Source organism: Haplochromis burtoni, unplaced genomic scaffold (assembly GCF_018398535.1).
Source record: "Haplochromis burtoni strain Fernald_Lab_line unplaced genomic scaffold, NCSU_Asbu1 Contig_197, whole genome shotgun sequence".
Lineage (NCBI taxonomy): Eukaryota > Metazoa > Chordata > Actinopteri > Cichliformes > Cichlidae > Haplochromis > Haplochromis burtoni.
The window spans coordinates 749,516-768,648 of record NW_024582558.1 but is presented as its reverse complement, the minus strand read 5'-3'; the positions used below and the strand labels follow the sequence as shown (position 1 = coordinate 768,648).

General features: G+C 38.7%; 2 protein-coding genes across 7 annotated transcripts in view; one reads left to right on the top strand and one right to left on the bottom strand.

Annotated features, from left to right (window-relative positions):
• Positions 1–28: 28 nt before the first annotated feature.
• On the bottom strand, positions 29–6,808 carry LOC102299820 (nuclear receptor-interacting protein 3). 3 transcript variants are annotated; one of them, XR_006055043.1, is made up of 10 exons: positions 6,440–6,808; positions 5,677–5,841; positions 5,470–5,552; positions 5,202–5,341; positions 5,048–5,100; positions 4,720–4,808; positions 3,204–4,276; positions 2,090–2,303; positions 1,351–1,713; positions 30–1,260 (listed from the first exon to the last, which is right to left on the bottom strand). XR_006055043.1 is itself a non-coding variant. In XM_005935577.3 (7 exons), the coding sequence occupies exons 1-7, from the start codon at positions 6,791–6,793 to the stop codon at positions 4,246–4,248; spliced, it is 915 nt and encodes a 304-aa protein (XP_005935639.1). In that variant the 5' UTR covers positions 6,794–6,808; the 3' UTR covers positions 3,197–4,245. The 3 variants fall into 3 exon arrangements, 1 of the variants encoding a protein (XP_005935639.1); XR_006055042.1 differs by having other exon boundaries at positions 29–1,713; XM_005935577.3 differs by lacking the exons at positions 30–1,260; positions 1,351–1,713; positions 2,090–2,303 and having other exon boundaries at positions 3,197–4,276.
• Positions 6,809–9,324: 2,516 nt separating this feature from the next.
• znf143b (zinc finger protein 143b) overlaps positions 9,325–19,133 on the top strand; it is an 11,802-nt gene continuing 1,993 nt past the window's right edge. The window contains exons 1-14 of one of the 4 annotated variants that reach the window (XM_014337904.2): positions 9,325–9,792; positions 11,716–11,828; positions 12,074–12,262; positions 12,456–12,536; positions 13,032–13,228; positions 13,952–14,020; positions 14,108–14,224; positions 14,363–14,438; positions 15,008–15,133; positions 15,728–15,907; positions 16,518–16,745; positions 17,179–17,327; positions 18,255–18,407; positions 18,735–18,863. In XM_014337904.2, coding sequence (XP_014193390.1) covers positions 11,723–11,828; positions 12,074–12,262; positions 12,456–12,536; positions 13,032–13,228; positions 13,952–14,020; positions 14,108–14,224; positions 14,363–14,438; positions 15,008–15,133; positions 15,728–15,907; positions 16,518–16,745; positions 17,179–17,327; positions 18,255–18,407; positions 18,735–18,863 — 1,800 coding nt within the window. In that variant the 5' untranslated portion in view covers positions 9,325–9,792; positions 11,716–11,722. The other 3 variants (XM_005935579.3, XM_042226107.1, XM_014337902.2) reach the window with 3 other exon arrangements.

Sequence of the window (19,133 nt, the reverse complement as noted above, 5' to 3'; positions counted from 1 at the left end):
TGAATGTCATATGATGATGTTATAATATAAAATATACGACTTCTGCCGTACCTCCATAACCATTTCTATGTTCTGTGGCTGCCACCACTTGACCTGGACCGTATCTTCTCAGATCTTGTTCCCATGGTGACAGGACAGCGTCGCCAGGAGCCAACCTGCATGTGCAACCTCTGCTGTCATTGACCATGTCAAGTGAACAAACGAGCTGGCGCTGGGAGGAGGCAATCTCAAACGTTGCACTTTCTGCATGGTCAAAGTCAACCACCCAAATTCCACTGCAGCCCTAAAATTGGAAGACAGTCTTCAAATATTTACTCGTCCCTTTTTTAAAATTTGATTTTTAGTCCGTTAGCGTCTGACTTTTGGATAAGAGCAGTGACTCTGACACTAAAACTTTTTTTTTTAACTTCGGCTCATCAGGTTATATTTTTATGATCAGTTTTTGTTGGATTGTACTGAAGCTGCGTAGATGCGTAATAGATTAAATGCTCTATATTTATTCTGCTTTTCCACTGAAGACCAGGAGCTTTTCCACCACTTTTTAAATGGGATGGCACAAGGAGAGCCTTGTGAGAGATTGGCGACCTTACCTAGATCTACCCCACCACTGACCCTGTGACAGCTGGGACAGATGGGAAAATTGGGAAAACACTGGGCACAATTTTTGGGCAAAGTGCTTATTAAAGCAGTCAGTCAATGAGAGCCCTGCTCAGTGCAGCTGATGTGCCCCTGTGCACTCATCCAGATGCTAATACATTAAAAATGGTGTGGCTGAATACCCTTAAACTTAAAGTCAGCAAATACTGTAAATGTATAGTTTCATTTTTAAAACGGTTGTGCTTTTGCAGGAGTAAATAACTGAATTAGCCCATATTAGCTGCAGTAGAAACAATATTCAACAGTCATGTGTCACCTGTATTTGTTTTATGACAGTGCCCATGTAATAAAGGCCATCCCGCTCTCTCCTGGCCAGGACTCTGCATCCTGGGAAGAATTCTGGGCTGCTTAGGGTTTGACCAGACAGGATACAGGAGGTAACCGGAAGATTGGGATTACTCCGACTGCTCCTATAGTGTTAAATTGTTGTTAAAACAATGTTCAAAGTTTAAAAAGATTAAAAATTGTGCAACTAGACCTGAGCAGGGGTGAAGATATGTGGTGCAGCTGTGGTATTGTGACAGAGGTGGGGGGACAGCACCACTTGGCTGGATTGAAGCTTAGCAGTGATGGTTGGCTCTCAGCAACGTACAGAGGAATCACCTGACAGCAGTAATAGAACCACACATACTCAGACTCACAGTCACTGTGGGGCCTATTTTTTAGAACTACCGAGCAATTCTCAGTCTATACCTTCTCCAGCGTGCCATTCAAATCGAATGGAATCAGATAACAGCTCCCCCTTGTGGTCTGTGTGAAAGACTGCAGATAGTCCCTAGTGTTTCTGTCCAGTTTATTTCCTATATCTTGCAGGTAGAAAACGTTCACAGGCCTCCCAACTGCCAGTGCAGGAAGAGCTCTCAGCACGGCCTCTGGTTGATCAGGAAAGCCTGTGAAAAGAAGGTGGACGGCATGACAGGCAGGGTCGGTGAGAGCAATACTCAGAGCAGACAAGAGATCTCTGCCTGAGCTGCAGCTGATGGAGTGAATCCAGGACAGAGCCGTGTACACTGTGTCAGGAGCACAGGAGCACATGTGGCGGGACCAGCAGGTCACCTTCAAGGGAAAGAAAGAAATCTGAGGTTCTGCTCAAGCTTAAAAAATGTCCTCAAAGTACTAAAAGCTCAGGGTGAGATTAAAAAAAATGAAGAAAATGCAAGAATAAGAGTGATTAGTTATTTAAAAATCAAATCATATAAAGGTGAGGTAGTATACTATATGAGTTTACTCAATTTTGCACTTGACTGACTTCATGCACAGCTGTGATCAAAAGCCCTGTGTGTGAATTCACTGGATCAAAAATCCAAAAGAAATTCAAACTAGTGCACCTGATTCTTGTTTTAAGTTAATAGTATGCTGTACAACCATTCTACCCTGGAAATGAGCATACAAAGAAATTATTAAAAGCCCCAAATTACCAGATCCCCCTCACCTTGCTTGAAAAGCTCATGATGTTAAAGAGAGAGTCCCTGTGAGATGCTTTATTCAGCAACGTCTGGATCAGCAGGTGTTTCACTGACCCCAGAACAGCTCTCATGTTCTCAGAGCTTTCCAGGACAAACGTGATGTTGCATCCCTGCTTTCCCAGGAGCAGTGGTATCAGTGCAGCCTCACATGTCACCATCTGTCCAGATGTCATAGTAACACTGTGGTAATGGGAAGGAATCACACAGTTTTCTTTTATTTTTTGCCTTTTTTGTAAACTGTAATAGTGAAAAGACAGTGAGAAAGGGCGAGGAATCACCTGAAAATCTTTGAACTATATTTAGGCCAAACATATTATCAAAAAGCACAAAACACATAACAATGAAAATATCTACATATCTTGTGAACATTTTTTAATCTTTATTTAGATTTTTTTTTGTTTTAGAACACACTTTACCAAATTTTAAACTGAGCACCTGCATCAATTTTTATGAAAAATAATCAGCACTTTTCTAAATGTATAGATAAATTACAGTTTTTGTTTTTAATGTTATGTTTTTAATAATTATTCCAATTAGTCATAATGCAAAGAGGCCAACTTTAGAACTGTCTGTATTACTGGATCATATTGGAATAACTGATATACTAATGTGTACGTCTCTTTAATGTTGCAATAGGTGAAGATGGGACTCATTTAATTACTTTCATGTGTGACTATATATACTGAACATATACTGTATATATATTGTATATACTAACTTTATATTTTGCTGGGTAGTAGTTTTTTACATTTTAATATATATATTTTTAATATTATATATATCGTTTCTTATTTTATTGTACTTTGTAATATCACCCCAAATCTACAAATTCACCATACTATCAGATAAATGTAGTGGAATAAAAGCATGTAGTCTAATCAAATGTAAAGTTAGAGGACTTAAGTAAATCTACTTCCATCAAGTTGACTCAAATACGGAGAGAAACTTGAAACATTTCTTTCTATGTCCGCAAAAATAGCAAACACAGTTATTAACCTCCTTCAGTAAAGAAAGCAGCTACAAACATGAGTCACTACAATTGAAATATAACACATTTAAAACACAGATTACATTACCTACATTTTTTGTGTCGATCACAGTCAGCTGCAGACAACAACTTCAACCCATTGTTTATGTCGGTTTCCGTGGTGTTCAAGCCCGCGCTGGCCCTCTTCATAACCACTGGAGGGCCTGTTTACCTGCCAGTCGGCAGGCCGGGTCACGCTACAGTTGCTATGGTACAGCTACACAAAAACAGCAGCTGTGAAAAATGACACTAATCTCTGCAGATGTGTCAGGAGTTTTCTTCTCCTAACTCTATTTGATTTTTCCTCTAATTAACAACTCAAATTAGGTCACCTTCAGCCGGTCCCACATTCATAAATGGCTCTCAGATAAAATGGCACTGATAAGATTTTCATGGTGCTACAGCTCATGTGAAAAAATGAGCAAAGGCACTAAAATGTCACCGTTCATTTGTTTATTCAGTGGTACACTTTTGCCTCCGTTGGGTGATAAAACCTATCACAAGTGTCACTACAATCCTGTAAACATTAAAAGGCAGTGACCTCAATGCAAATACATGATTCAACTAGAAAATACATTTACAACATTATCAAATATAGTAGAGAAACGTCTAATCTGTATTCAGTAGATTGTGCTGAGCTCCTAATCTACACAAACTAACAGTTGTTCTCCACGGCTGCAGAATACCATGTCTGGCAGCATAATACTAATTTGCTGGATATTACAAAGAGCTAAAAATCACAGTTATATCACAATCTTAGAGATTACAGCTTCTGTTAACTACCTGCACAGCACGTACTACTGTAGCGACTGCTAATACGAGACTCACACACTCTGGGCTAAAAGAACGCTACATGTTAACCTGCAGGTGCGAGCAGCTGCAGAGTGAGAACGGCTGCCTTAAAGGCTGCCAACGTTAAGATCAGTGAAGTCATTGTGGAGCATCAGGACTTCTAAACGCAGCAAGCAAACCGGCAAACAGAAACTGAAAGTGTGTGAAGGTAGAAATCTGAAGTTCTCCAATGAGGCATCTGGTTGTAGGAGTAAATGTTCCTATTGCTTTTGGTCAGTGTGGGTTTATTTGTGGGTAGGAAGATTAGTAACCCAGGTCTCTGAAGTCTGTGGAGCTGCAGAGACGAAAGTGGGGGGAGAAGAGGCAGATTTGGTTAGACTTAGGCTTTGCCAACTTAATTAATAATTAAAGGTAAGCAAGGGTTAACATTAATGAAAGTCACCATTATTATGTTTTCCATATACTGCTACAATAATGAAAATGCAAAACTACTCCAGAAAGCAAAATGTGGTGCTTGAAATAAGCAGTGTATGGATATTTTTTTTCACTGCATGAATGCATGAAAAACTCCCAGCAATGCACAACTTTCTATAAGTAGTGGATTACACCCTAATTTAAAAATGAGAGTTTTGTGAAGGTTTTGAATGTTTGATTGCACCTGATGATATTAATTTGTAGGTATGATAAACTGCATGATACCTTATTTTGAAAGGTATAAATATAATTTGCACAAGAAAAAAATGTTTTTAAAGCTAAAAGATGAGAAAAACATCTTACCCTTCACTGAATTGCTTTTTGGCAAAATGAATCTGCTCCCTCACAGTTGTCCCAATCACCATGATCTGCTGTTCTGTATCGATCACACACTGCAAAAACAGAAATGTCAAAACATTACAGAACCGCGTTGGTTATAGTAGAGCCATTTTAGTTAGTGTAGTTAATCATCTAGCTTTTATCTTGCATCTGTTTACATCACTGTGTTGTTTCCCCTCCAGGATGGATGGTGGTGATGGATGGTGGTGATGGATGGTGGTGATGGATGGTGGTGATGGATGGTGGTGATGTATGGTGGTGATGGATGGTGGTTGCAAAGCAGAAGATTTACCTTGAGCATCTTTAAAGTCTTGCTGCCCAAGGACATGAGGTGCTTGTTACTTTCTGAAAATAGATGTAATAGATGAACAGTAATATGATGACACCGCTTCATATAAAAATGTTCTTATAATTTTCATTCGGGCAACGATTGTTGTCTTCCTTACCCACTATGGCAAATGAGCAAGTTATCCTGATTTGTCCGACGGTCAGGCCGAGCTCCTTGATGTGACCATCGATGCAGAGCCTGCGCTGAAATGGGAAGCCATCGGTCTCCATTTTGATCTCTTCGACCAGTTCTTTTAAACTGAAAGGGAAACAAAATAATTCAACAGTTCTCACCTCACATGCTGCAGATGTTTGCAGTACATACTTAGGAGACACTGAAAAATCAACTGGTGTCAGGAAAATGAAAAATTAGTGAAGACATCTCACCCAAATCTCTCCGCAGTCACAGAAGACATCAGATTCAACTTGCAACCTGTATCAATCAGCAAATTCACTTCCTGTCCTAAACACTGTATACACAGGGGAGGTGCATGTAAGATAGGAGAAATAAGGAGGAAAAAAATCCTTTTGACAAACAAGTCACGGATATTTTGTGCTTGAAAAGAATTTTTAAGTAGCCCAACTTCCACCCACCTTGCAGGGCACGAGGATGAAGTCATCCTCCTCATCCTCCTGTGAATTTACATGGCTGTGGCTCAGACGAACCTCTCCATTGCTTGGTGTTACTCCACACATGTTTATCCTGCCTCTGCACAGCTTTGCCTCCAGTAGGCGCTTCTGGAGAATATTGTGTGGTTGCTACAACAGAGATTACAAACAACACAAGCACGCCTACTGAATATATATCCTCAGTATTGTCGAAGCCTAAAATCAGATCTACAGTCTGAGCTAAAAATGCTATAATATAAAGACCATCTTTAAGCTCATGTATACAGTTTAGAAAGTATTGTGTCGCCTAACTTTGACATATTTTTGTGTTATGGTTTCTTCACAGAATCCAAAGTCATCCATGTTTGGCTCATTGGTGATTCTAAATTGGCCCTTGGTGTGAATGTGGAAGCAAATTAAATAGCTTTCTGTCTCTTTAGCCCTGTGATGGACTGGCAGTCTCTCCAGAGTATACCTTGCCTCTCACCGGGTGGCAGCTGAGATGTGCTCCAGCCACCCTGCTAGAAGTGGTTAGGAAAATGGATAGACTGATAACAATATAGATTCAGGTTTTCACTTTAGAGTATAAATCATTGATGAATTTCTCACACACACACACACACACACACACACACACACACACACACACACACACACACACACACACACAGAAAGAGAGAGGCAATGGTCCTCCTCCCCATCACCTATATAATGTCTATATAATAATGGCCTTAGATATGAGGCTCACCCCCTGCTTAGAAGTCCCGAGTTTCTTCAGTCCATCCAAAGGAAGCAGATCAGCGGAGTCCTTATGGAGGAACTGGATCGCCTGTTTCAGCCTCCTCTGTTGCCTCAGAGTCGCTGCATCCAGAACCCCCTTTTCTCCGCGGTTCTCTGTCCGCATCCCTGTAAACATGATGGCGGACGTGTGCTTGTGTTGCCCCGACTCTCTGACTGCCTGCATACAACCGAGCCTAATGAGGAATCCCCGATGCGTCAAGTCCACATTAGAAGAGGAGACTCCCCCGTAACATGACAGGTAGTTAAGACAGCCCAAGTTGTAAAAATGAATCCTGCTGTGAACTTTCAAAATAAAACCCATTTTCCAAACGCTGCATAGCCCATTGCGCAATGAACGGATGGATGTTTTAATCCTGCATTACATGAACTGCTCAACTCTGAGACCCCTGAAAAGTGGATTTACTTCGTTCTTCCACTAACACAACCCTGAATTTATGTTTTTATTGTACAACCTTTAAAAACACTCAAAATATTTTTTTCTTTCTGTGTACAAAATGCTGAATTAAGAATATTTCAGTTAAAAGTAAGATTTCTTTTCCTTTGGCCGCTTAAGTGTGCCATGTCAGAAAAAGATTGAGAACTCCTACAATGCGAATCTGGTAAGCTATGTTCATTTGCTTCAGATAACTCAGACTACAGTCTATTAAAGTGCCTACAGCTCACTGTTTACAAAGACCAGCTGTACTGCATATGTCCGCGCCACAAGTTTATTTATTTATTTATTTATTGTGTTTCATATAAATGTTCAAGGAACATAAATGATTAGAAAACGGAAAAGACGATGGGCCAATAATTCACTGGAACAAAACAGATGCAAACATCAAAAAGTAAAAGAAACACTGTGGTGCACTGAATGTTTAATAATGACTGATATCGCTTGCACATAATCCACAATATGTTATATTCATGTATGCATTTCTTGGGTGTTTGCCAGCTTTAGTGGGATGACAAATTCTAGAACTTTCTGAATTCTCACCGGTTTTATTTTGACAGCAGCTTCCGGTCTCATTCAGTATGTTTGCGTGACTTTGCTTTTACTTGAGGCAGGTAGAACGAAAACAGGGAAACATACGTCACTTTGCTGCAGCGTGACTCCAATAACACGCTCTCACGTGGAGAAACCACTTGCACAAAATGTGAAGCTCTATGAGCAGCAGGCCTGTAAGAGTTAACTCACGTTTTGCAAAACAAAGGCTTTTTGGTGAGGGTTGTAACAGGAAATAAAAAAATTTATAAAATCCCTTTTTTTCTAAATTCTATTTTTAATAACATTTTATTGTTTGTTAGAAAATATGAATCACTAAAAAGAAAGCATGAGTACTGGGCTACAGCAAATAATTCAAAAATATTCTCTCTATTCAAATGGGGAAAAAATGTATATATATGACAGCACTGTCCAAATGTTCTTTCAGTGAGCAGCTCACCCTTGCTTTCACCAAAAAGGAGGGATATCCACAAAGCCATCTCCTCTCTCATTTTGCCATCACTGTCATTTGCATCCGAGCAGGAGACAGTGGTTTATGCTCCCTAACAGGACAGACTGGTATTCCTGACATTTAATTTATTTCAATTCAGTAGACGATGAAGCGTTCCCTTCGTGTTTGTTCTGTTTCGTGTCTCTGAGGTTATAAGTGTTGGTTTCAGATAAGAAGGCTCAAAACTGTCCCAAGCTGGTTGTGTTTGAAACCTAAATATTGACATCAGTTGGAGCTGCTACATTTACATCATGCAGGTAGTTGTTTACTTAATTAAAAGCAATAATACAAGACTAACAAAATCATTTCTCATTACAAATCCATATTTTTGCTCTGAGGTCAAAGTTTATAATGTGAAAAAATGTACTGAAAGTGTAAAAAAAAGTCTTACAGATAATTAAATAATTATTTTCTGTGCATGTGTGTAATTAACATTTAGTTTTTCTCCATTCCATAGCAATCACTTTAAACAGTTTGTTTACTTTATTATTTTATCTTTTTAATTAATTTTACTAGTTTATTTTCTTTTTTTCAGTATGACATATAGATCAGTATTATCATTGTCATATCAATCTATTTGGATTTTTTAAAACTTTAATTGCATCTTTGTCAGGGTCAAACTCAAGGTTGTCAAACATTCCAACATCCCAAATCTGTCCCACCAAAGTGTCCAACGCGGCCCGCTGTATGACTTTGCAAAGTGTGAAAACTGTAGCCAAGTCACTTTAAAAGTATTTCTAGATTTTTACAAAGTTATGATTCATGTGAACATTTGGTGCCTTTCCTCCTGTGATCTTTAAATGAAATGAAATGATAGTAGACTCAATGAATGTCAAAGAACTGAGATGTATTTTTGAAAATTGATTTTTCTTTAGATATCCAATGCCAATTATCTATTTTGGTAAACAGTCCTGTCATCTAGAAGACTTGGGAAGGCAAAGGATATCTGTCAGTGTGGCTTATGGTTAAAATTTTTAAAATCTTACCTATACCAGGTGAACTTTCATTCAGATGTACTTCTTTACATTTAATGAAATGATAACATTTTATGGGATTTTCTTATGCAATGACGTTATTAATCTGCTCAACTTCAGATCTAATCGGGCAGTATCTGATCCATGGAATACAAATAGACAACCCTGAGGTGAATCCTGCATTTCTACAGTCATTCTCGCCTCATTGAGGACTACATCTCTACGTCTTTTCAGCTTCTTTTGTAGGTGTTCATGAGGTGAAATTGTATCTGCAACTTTTAAAAGATGATTATCTGATGTCCTGGGTGTAGTTTGTAGTGTCATTTTATCCCAGCGAGCCTCTTTTCACTGCATTGCCCACATTCCCCCTTTTTTTACCCACACGACCTTGTTTTCAACATGGATGCCGAAAATTCTTCCACCACAGCGCAGTTTATGTCGCTGGCGAACCCATTTAACCACATTTTGTGTCGCACGGTGGCTCGGAATCTACAATGTCGGCTGACTATCGTCTACCTTTCATGCTTAAATAATTATTTTGTAACGACGTAGCAGCGCATTTACAGTTAAACTGCCGAGACAATGCGAAAACGGACGCGGAATGGCGTCTGCCAGGGGCCCGGGAGGCTGAATAACAGCAGTATAGACTCGAATGAACGTAACAGGCACACGCCTAACCCAATAAGAGTGGGCTTTGCGAGTCGGTGACCAATCCCTCAATAGAGAATGGGCGGGACAACACGGTAAGGATAGTTCTGTCATACATGTTCCCGGGTTGTGAACATCGCCGACCGTTTCCTGCACTGTTGCATGGTGGTCGAACAGGAGGAATTGTTGGAAATTTTTCGGAGGTTAGTATATAAATTGGTTTTTACCCAGTGTGCATTATTCCCTCAGCCATCTCTGTGAGAGGGAGTGACAGGTTGCGGTGGGGATTCAGTCCAAGAATGGGAGACGGCTGTTTAATCATAAAATAAAATTGACACCCACCGAGCCAAAATGCTTATGTTATCATTAATTAGCTCGCGGATTCCTCGCTCTTGTTTTCCAACTGCGTCGCTCGTTAGTCAAACGGGAAGCTGTATGGCGTGAGTTAGCTAGCCCTCCATTTGTCATTCCAGAGCCCTTTTAGACTTCACAAAATCATTTAGAAGTCTCTGTGATCTCGATAACCGCAGTCATCGAGAAACAGTTCGCCAACAACCGCTGTGAAAGTCGTGACAGCGCTGCTTGTCATAGTTAGCAATGTTGTTAGCCTACGAAGCGGCTATCAAGCTTACTCCATTACGGCATGTTTCTGTGGCTGTAGTCATTAACTCAGCGTTTAGACACGCTGTCAGTGTGATAACTGAATCCTGGGATACCAAAGGCGGTTAAATACACTTGTTTGATATACAACAGACTTGACTAATGTGGCAAGTCATAGTTGTGCTACATCGTAAGTAGCTAGCTCCAAGTATTGAGTCCAAATCAACAAGCGCGTTGATTTGGACCAAAAGCAAGTAATGTTGACGTTAAGTTATTGATAAGACACTAGTAAAAGATTGAATTACCAAATGTGAGCTGAGCAGAGCTGTTAGACTGGTTTATTATAGTTTAATAATAAACTATTATAATAAGTGATGTCATGTTTATGACTTGAACTTGAAAACAGAGCAAGTCAGAAGAACGCTATAACGAATTTTAATATGCTTCTTCTTTCTGCGTTTAATATCCACAATATGTCTGATTAGGTCACCAGAGTTGTAGGGATTTCTTGACATTTTTATTTTGTATTTGTGTTAGATTTTCTGTTCATTTAACTTCCAGAGTTAGTTTGTTCGTTTCGGTTCACTTTTTGTTAGAGATGTTGTAATATATCAGCTGAACAATGTTATCAACCAGTATCGGCCTTATTGACTCATATCACCTATTGGCAAACACATGACATTTACAGATGTTTATCTTTTATGCAACATAAATTTTCCACTTAATAAATGTTAAAAGGTGTGATGAAGATTTGAAATTTTGCTTATTTTTTATGACGATAAAAGAAACAAACTATATGAGATTACTTTGTTTCCTTGGTACAAAAAAGAAAATGAATAAAACAATGCAAACACCTAACACTGGTATCAATTCCATTGAGTCAATAGAAATAGATTAACTATGAAGCCTGATATGAAGCAAGTTGTTACATTGGCTCCAATTTCACAAGTGTTGTATCTTTAGTTTGAATGAGGGGTATTTGTCTGGGGCTGAGCTTAGAATAAGAAGTATATGTTGCAGACATTTCATAAACAAACTTGACTCACTTCGCAGGTAAATATGTGCTAATGTTGTTTGTGTTCACACATGTTACCATGCTGAAACTGGCAAAACAAAAAATTTCATTTAGTGCAGAAAATCTCAAGTTAATTTTTGTTTATAAAAAAAATCTATTTTTGTTTTACTCTTTCACTTAACTTATTTTGTTTCACACTTAGGTTAGGTTATTCTAGTAAATCAAAACTAAGTTATAACACATTATTTCTATGCAGTTGTATGGTTGTTTGCTAGTTTGTTGGTTGTATTTACTGAGTGTGTTTAGACACTGAAAAAAACATTTATATATGTATGTATTGCACATATTGGAGGAATAGCGATGATTTGAGGGGCACTGCAACAGCAACAACATTAAGTAAGATTCTTAATGGTTACATCCAGTTATCAAATAACTGCACAGTATCTGCATTTCCAGTGCCTGTGTCAGTATGCATTTCATTTGAGTGTCTTGCCTGTTTCCCCTGCAGCAGCTAAAGCATGCTCTTGGCCCAGATAAACCGGGACTCCCAGGGAATGGCAGAGTTTCATGATGCAGATGGGCAGCCGGTCACACTCTGTCTAGCAGAGGCTGTGACAGTGGGAGGTGAGCCTTTAAACTTTCTGTTGTTACAAAAAATTTACTGACATCACTGCAGAACTGTACATCTAATCACATTTGAATTTCAGTCCCAGTTTTGGTTGAGGATGGCAAAACTGTGTCCAGAAGTAATCTGGTATTAGCTGGGACAAAGGGCATCACATCGCAGTCCTGTTGTTTCATTTTGTGACGATCTACTCCATTACTCCTTAAACTAAAAGTCTATGTTTTACTACTCTCTTATTTCCCAGATGCAGATCAGATGGAGAGTATGGACACAGTGAGTCTGCAGGCTGTTACACTTGCGGATGGATCCACTGCATATATCCAGCATGACACCAAAGGTTCCTTTTCAGATGGACAGATTATGGACGGCCAAGTTATCCAGCTGGAGGATGGCTCTGCTGCCTATGTTCAGCATGTGCCCATGCCTAAAGCGGGTAAATAAAATGGAAATATTGTAATACCAATAGCAGAGTAGAGCTTATTCTTTGTGTACTGTGTTTGTGGCACAGTGCAAGGCTGTAATTTAATTGCATGTCATCTATGTAACAAAAGCTCACTAGTAGCTAACCAAGAACACACTAATGAAGAAGTGAATGTGAGTAATGTTTATTTTTAATGCATTTTAAGGGGGGGGCAGTTTACAGCTTGAAGATGGACAGGCTGTTCAGTTAGAAGACGGAACCACTGCCTATATTCACACACCCAAAGGTAAATAGCACCTAATCAAACTGAATTGAATTTTAAGCATCTTTCATCTATTTAGTTGATTATTTTAATGTTTCATTGCATCAGTAAAAGAAAATAGTCAAAAGACATCTGCTTATCCTTTATTATATTCCCTTCCTATAAACTCTTTTTTTATAAATTTATTTGCAGAGTTCGGCTAAGCTGCAAGTTCACAGACATTAAAAAATGTTCATGTGCATGTGTATCTTCTTTTTTAAAAACCAGTCTATTCATGGGACAACACGGTTACATAAAAATGGTTACATAAATGTTGGTGTTGGACTAGAAAATGTACAAAACATTTATAAATAAAAACTCTTAAGTTGAAGGATTTCACCACAAAGAAGAATTAAGTTTGGGTCCAGACATGCAGGAAACTATTATTTCCCTCCCCAAACTTTTTGATTTTTACTGGAACAAAGCTCAGTTTCATCAGCGAGTTTCAGTTTCTGCGTCCTTCTCCTAATTTCTGTGCAGAAACATATGATCAGGGTGGCCTGCAGGAGGTACAGCTGGAGGATGGGAGCACCGCCTACATTCAGCACACTGTGCACATGCCCCAGTCCAACACCATCCTGGCAATCCAGGCTGATGGCACCATCGCAGACCTGCAGGCGGAGGCGGCAGCTATTGACCCAGAGACCATCAGCGTGCTAGAACAGTATACCACTAAGGTACGTGTGCTTTGTCTTTGTACTGGTGTGGTACCAACTCTACATTTTGTGTGTGTGTGTGTGTGTGTGTGTGTTGACACAGAATTATGACAGCGAGAAAGTAGTGGGGTATGCAGTATAAGTGACAGGTGGATTCAAGGATGGGGGTGGGGTGGTACCATCTGAGGCCCTTCCTGTTTGGAAAGGTGATGGTCACGTAGAAGGCTCTGTGGTCTGTGATGTTTACAGATGACACTATGATCTGTAATGAGAGTAGGGAGCAGGTGGAAGAGCTCAGAGAGGTGGAGTGCACTGGAGAGAAGAGGAATGAATGTCAGTAGAAGCGAGACAGAACACGTGTGTGAGTAAGAGGCAGACAGGTGTAACAGTGAGGATGCAAAGAGGAATATTGATATGAGCTTGCAACGTAGTGGCATTTTATCATGTCACACAATATTTTTAGGTAAAAGAAAACCACTAACACCATTGTGTTCTGCGCACATGTAATTGGCTTGTGTAAAAAGTTATTATGTCGTTATCTTGGCAAGATGGTCACTTGTGAATATGAGATTAAATATTATCTTATCATAGGCTTTATAAATTTGCCTGTTTTGAATGTTCCATTTTTGCTGTAATAATGGTTTATCAATTTTAAATATTATAGTTTCATATTTAATATCCCTTGGTTTAATATATTTATGATCATCCAATAGATATTAAAATACCCTTTCTTTTCCCTCAAAGGTGGAGAATATAGAGAACCCCCTGGGGACCTTTGGCAGAGTTGAAGCAGACAATGGTGTCCACATGCGGGTAATGTTTCTTTTTATTTATTTCTCCTTTTTTTTTCTCTTTACGTTAAGTCTAACATTGGATACATAATTGTGCCTTGTCTTTCAGATTGTGTTACAGGGACAAGACAACAGGCCAGGAAGGGTCTCAAATGTTGGGGAAAAGTCCTTTCGCTGTGAATATGAAGGCTGTGGAAAGCTGTACACCACTGCCCACCATCTTAAGGTAAGTGTGGGTGCTTTGTTTTTCTAAAAAGTTTTTTTTTTTTGCCTCCTCAAGTGTAATTTATTTAAAGATAACATTTTGTAAGATTTTGCCATTTACTGAAATGCAATGCTTTACAGTTTTGTTTGTGTCCTGCAGGTACATGAGCGTTCCCACACTGGAGACAAACCGTACATCTGTGACTATCCCAACTGTGGAAAGAAGTTTGCAACAGGTAGCAACAGATAATATAATATTACAAGTTGACTCATGGCTAATTTCTTTTATTTTTGTTGCCAAATTTAATTTTTTTTTAAACCCTTGATTAAAATCTCATTATCACCATAGTGATGTTGACAATTGAACTAGTCAGGTTATTACTGTGTAAGTTTTTTTTTTTCCTTTTAATGAAGGCTGTAATTGAGTGGGATTTAATTTACTTGCAAAAAATACATTTTTTGTTTATCAAATGACTTGAAATGTGTGGAAAATGCAGACTCTTCAGTAAAGCACCCCAGACAAACTGCCTTAATTACCACTTGTAAACACAAGTTTAGTCAACCCCATTCAATTAAATTCTATTATTTTTATAGAGCACCAAATCACAACAACAGTTGCCTGTTATGTTATATTTTAATATAAAACAGTATATTGAAAGAGATCCCTAAAGGTCTGTTTTGAGCTGGAAAAAACTCTTGCTGTTAAACGTAAGACCATATCTGAGATCAGTATAAATATGGAATAGGCTGCTTTTAGTTATGGAATAGTAATTTAGCTAAATGTCAAATTGTGTGATTCTTTAAGGCTATGGACTGAAGAGTCACTCGCGCACACACACGGGGGAGAAGCCATACAGATGTCAGGAGTTAAACTGCTGCAAGTCCTTCAAAACCTCTGGAGACCTTCAAAAGCACACAAGGACACATACAGGTAAACAACCACACCCAGAAACTCATTGACAAGTCACAATGTTGTTGCAACACTCAATAAGCCTGATAAGGTTTGTAAACAAACCCAGGAGATTAACTGTTGTTTGCTACTGCTGGTAAAAGCTACATTACTTCAGGACTGTTAATACAGAAGGGGCTGTTTAAGGAGTGTTTGGAACCAAAATGGATTGAACTAACTAGCCACACAGCACTGTCTTTTTTAAACAAACAACACATGGTGGTGAAGAGCTAGGATTGGCTGAGCAACTTGAGGGGGTTGTGTCAAGTTGTTCAGCCAATGCTGAACAACAGATGAGGGGAGCTGAAATTTTTCAAAGCCACCATAGTGCTTCAGGAGCACAGGCACATGGTCATCACGAGAAGCATGACGCCAAGTTCCTCCTGCTTGTTTTTTAAAACACAGCAGACATTTTGCAGTTGGAATCACACTGGTTATTTATAAAGGCCTGAAGGCTACTTTCATACCAGCATTAGTCATGTTAAACAGCTGCTTACAGTGTTGTGTCCTATTTCTGTCAGGTTTACAATTCTATAGATTTCAAGCTGCAGCGTTGACATACTTCATGTTTTGCAGGAGAGAAGCCTTTTAAATGCCCAGTTGAAGGCTGCGGCAGGTCATTTACCACCTCCAATATCCGTAAAGTTCACATCCGAACACACACCGGAGAACGGCCATACTACTGCTCTGAACCAAGCTGTGGACGGTCATTTGCCAGTGCCACTAACTACAAGAATCATATGCGAATTCACACTGGTGAGTCTTTGGTATTTTATAATGACTCAGCTTGCTGAGTCGTTGTGAGTCACTAAGTGCTCTCCAGTTGAACCCCTGGATCTCAGCACAGTTTGTTTTGTTTTTTTTCCACAGAAGCTGTGCAAAAAGCTTTTAAGCTGTTAATTGATAAAGTTTCAAGATCGCTTAAATCATCATGTCTAACACTGAAGTTTGAAAAACTCTGTTTTACTAGGAAGAACAAACAAACATTATTTCTATATATTTTTAAAACTATCTAGAATATCTATAGAATATCTAGATTTTTAGTCTTTTTGTGGACATTTAATCCTTTTACTGGTCTTCTATATAGGATATGTATTTGGATTTCATAGCTTAATGCTAGCTCTAATGTTGTCTATATGTGCAGATGGAAATAAGCTAGTAAACTATATCTGGGACCAATCCCTCTGTTCACTGTTCTTCACTACATTGTGATCTTACATATAAAGAAAACGTGATGTAAAAGTAAAGCATATATTAATTCTTGAGTGCTGAAACAACACACCAATAAAGATGGGGGTCTTCACTTCTCTTGCAGTTTAATAAATGAAGTCAAATGCTCATTGTCTTACTATTTTTTCCACTCCAGGTGAGAAGCCGTATGTGTGCACAGTGCCTGGGTGTGAAAAACGCTTCACAGAATACTCCAGCCTTTACAAACACCATGTTGTTCATACGCCCTGTAAACCTTACAACTGCAATCATTGTGGGAAAACCTACAAGCAGATTTCCACACTTGCCATGCACAAAAGAACAGCGCACAACGACACCGAGCCCATCGAAGAGGAGCAGGAAGCCTACTTTGAACCCCCAACAGGTCAGTAAAATGTAACGAAACAGAACGAATATTTTAAATGTTTTTTCATCATCATCATCTTTATTTCTAAAGCACTTTAACAACAACTACAGCTGACACAAAGTGCTGTACATTAGAACGAAATAATACAATCACATAAGATATCAATAAAAGCCAAAAAAACCCCAATAATAATTAATTTGTTAGTTAATAAATTATTTAATTAAAAGAGAAACTAAGTCTCACTACGGTCAAAAGCCAAAGAATAAAAATGGGTTTTAACGTGTGTTTTAAAAAGTGGACAGTGAAGGGGCCTCTCTAACGGCCTCTCTTTTTTGATAAGTCTGTGAGGGATGTAGGAATTTAGAATGGAAACAGATGTTAACAATAGTTCAGATAAAACTGTGTATTTATTAACTTACAAAATTCTAATGAATCCTTAATGTCAATTCAGATGCCATCGATGACCCCAATGTGAGCTACACGACAGCTGTAGTGGAGGCAGATGACTCCGGATCAGAGCCGGTTCCAGTGGAAAGCTCCGACATGGTTGGTCCGCAGCATGTTGCCCTGGTAACACAGGAAGATGGAACACAACAACAGGTAAGAGAATACAACGTCATCATGACTATAAACATGTTGCAAATAACTTTTTTTTTTTTAAGAAGCGAGGATGCTCATCATATACCATATGTGAAGCAAACGCCTCAGAAATCCCTTAAAACTACATTCATTATAATGGTCACCAGTGGCAATAGCCGTGACTGCAAAATGACATCTGATCCCTGAAAACTATATAGGGAAAGCGACCTTCTGCCCTGACTTTTGTAAACATTTTCCTAATGAGTTTGTGGGATCAGTCACCAATGTCAGGTCATGTTTTAAAAAAATAAAAAATAAATAAATAAATAAATAAATAATATATATATATATATATATATTATATATATACATACAGTACACAAATACATATATATATAATTAATTATTATTTTTTATTTTTTATTTTTTTTCCCCTACAAGTCAGGAAGGAGGGAAGCCCAGGATGGTAATTGGCTAACAACCAGTAATTGACAAATGGTTAGACGATGAGCAGACTGACCTCTCACTCTTTACGTTCTGTGTCAAATGACCAAAACAGCTCAAAACAGTTCAAAAGAAACATGTATAGCATTTCAAATAGTAGAAGAAATATAATTTACATATTAATGGTGCGAAGGTTGGATGATAACTGCAGCAGAGATTTTGTGAATATTAAAATGAACATATAGCACGGTAATAGGAAGCTGAGATTTCTGTAAGAGTAGCATTTAAATTCATTTCAGGTTGTTCCTGTTTTAACTTTGTACTTTTCTTGCATATGCTTTTTCAAGTGACATCAAGTATCAAGTGGCAGCTGCAAAGTCTCCTGACTGTTTGTCTACTATTGAAAAGACGATTTCTAATCTCAGTGGGACTTTGACCTGGCTAAAGGATGCAATCTGAAGTTGTCAGAGTGTAGTTCAGACTCAATGTTCTTTTCTCTTTCAGGTCAGTATCTCCGAGGCAGACCTTCAAGCTATGGGTGGCACAATTACCATGGTAACCCAAGAAGGCACAACCATAACTATCCCAGCCCATGAGCTGGCAACTCAGGGTGCTCACTCAGTCACCATGGTAACAACAGATGGCTCAGATGAACAGGTAAACAACTCTCATAGCTCAGTAGACTGCACTCAGAATAATGTGAAGGGCTTTTTTTCTATTTGGAAGGCTTCAGTGTGGCGTTGTATTCAGCTTAAATAACTGAGCTGAAAATCAAGTCTATATATTATAAAAGTAACTTAAGAAAGATCAGTTGCTTTATTTTTAGTATTTTTATATTTTTTAAAATCAGGTTTTCAATTTTAATTTATTATTTATTCCGTTTTCTGGTAAACTTCCATGATGGAATCAGATGTGTTTTTAAAAATATATTTGTGGCTCAAAAATTAAGCTGTAATTTAAGTACAGCGTTTTTGTCGCCCCCAGGTGGCCATCATGACACCTGACATGGCTTCATTCCAAACTGTGGAGGAGGCAGGTTACAGCCAAGAGCAAGATGATATTCATCCTGTCACATTACTGGCCACATCCAACGGCACACACATCGCTGTACAGGTTGGTAAAGATCATCAGAGGGACCGAGTTCCAGTCATTAAATGTATTTAGTTCACTTTAGGAAGAAGATAAAGGAAAAATTTGGAAAATGTTACATCTTTAAGTCTGGTTGGAACAGGCTCTGCAGTACAGAGGCCCCACCCTGAAAATATATTTGCCTAAAGGCTTTTGTAGGCTTTAGGAGTGGTAGGTGTGCTGTTGACCTCTTACTGCAGGGGTGTCAAATTCAAATACACAGTGGGCCAAAATTCAAAACTAGAACAAAGTCGC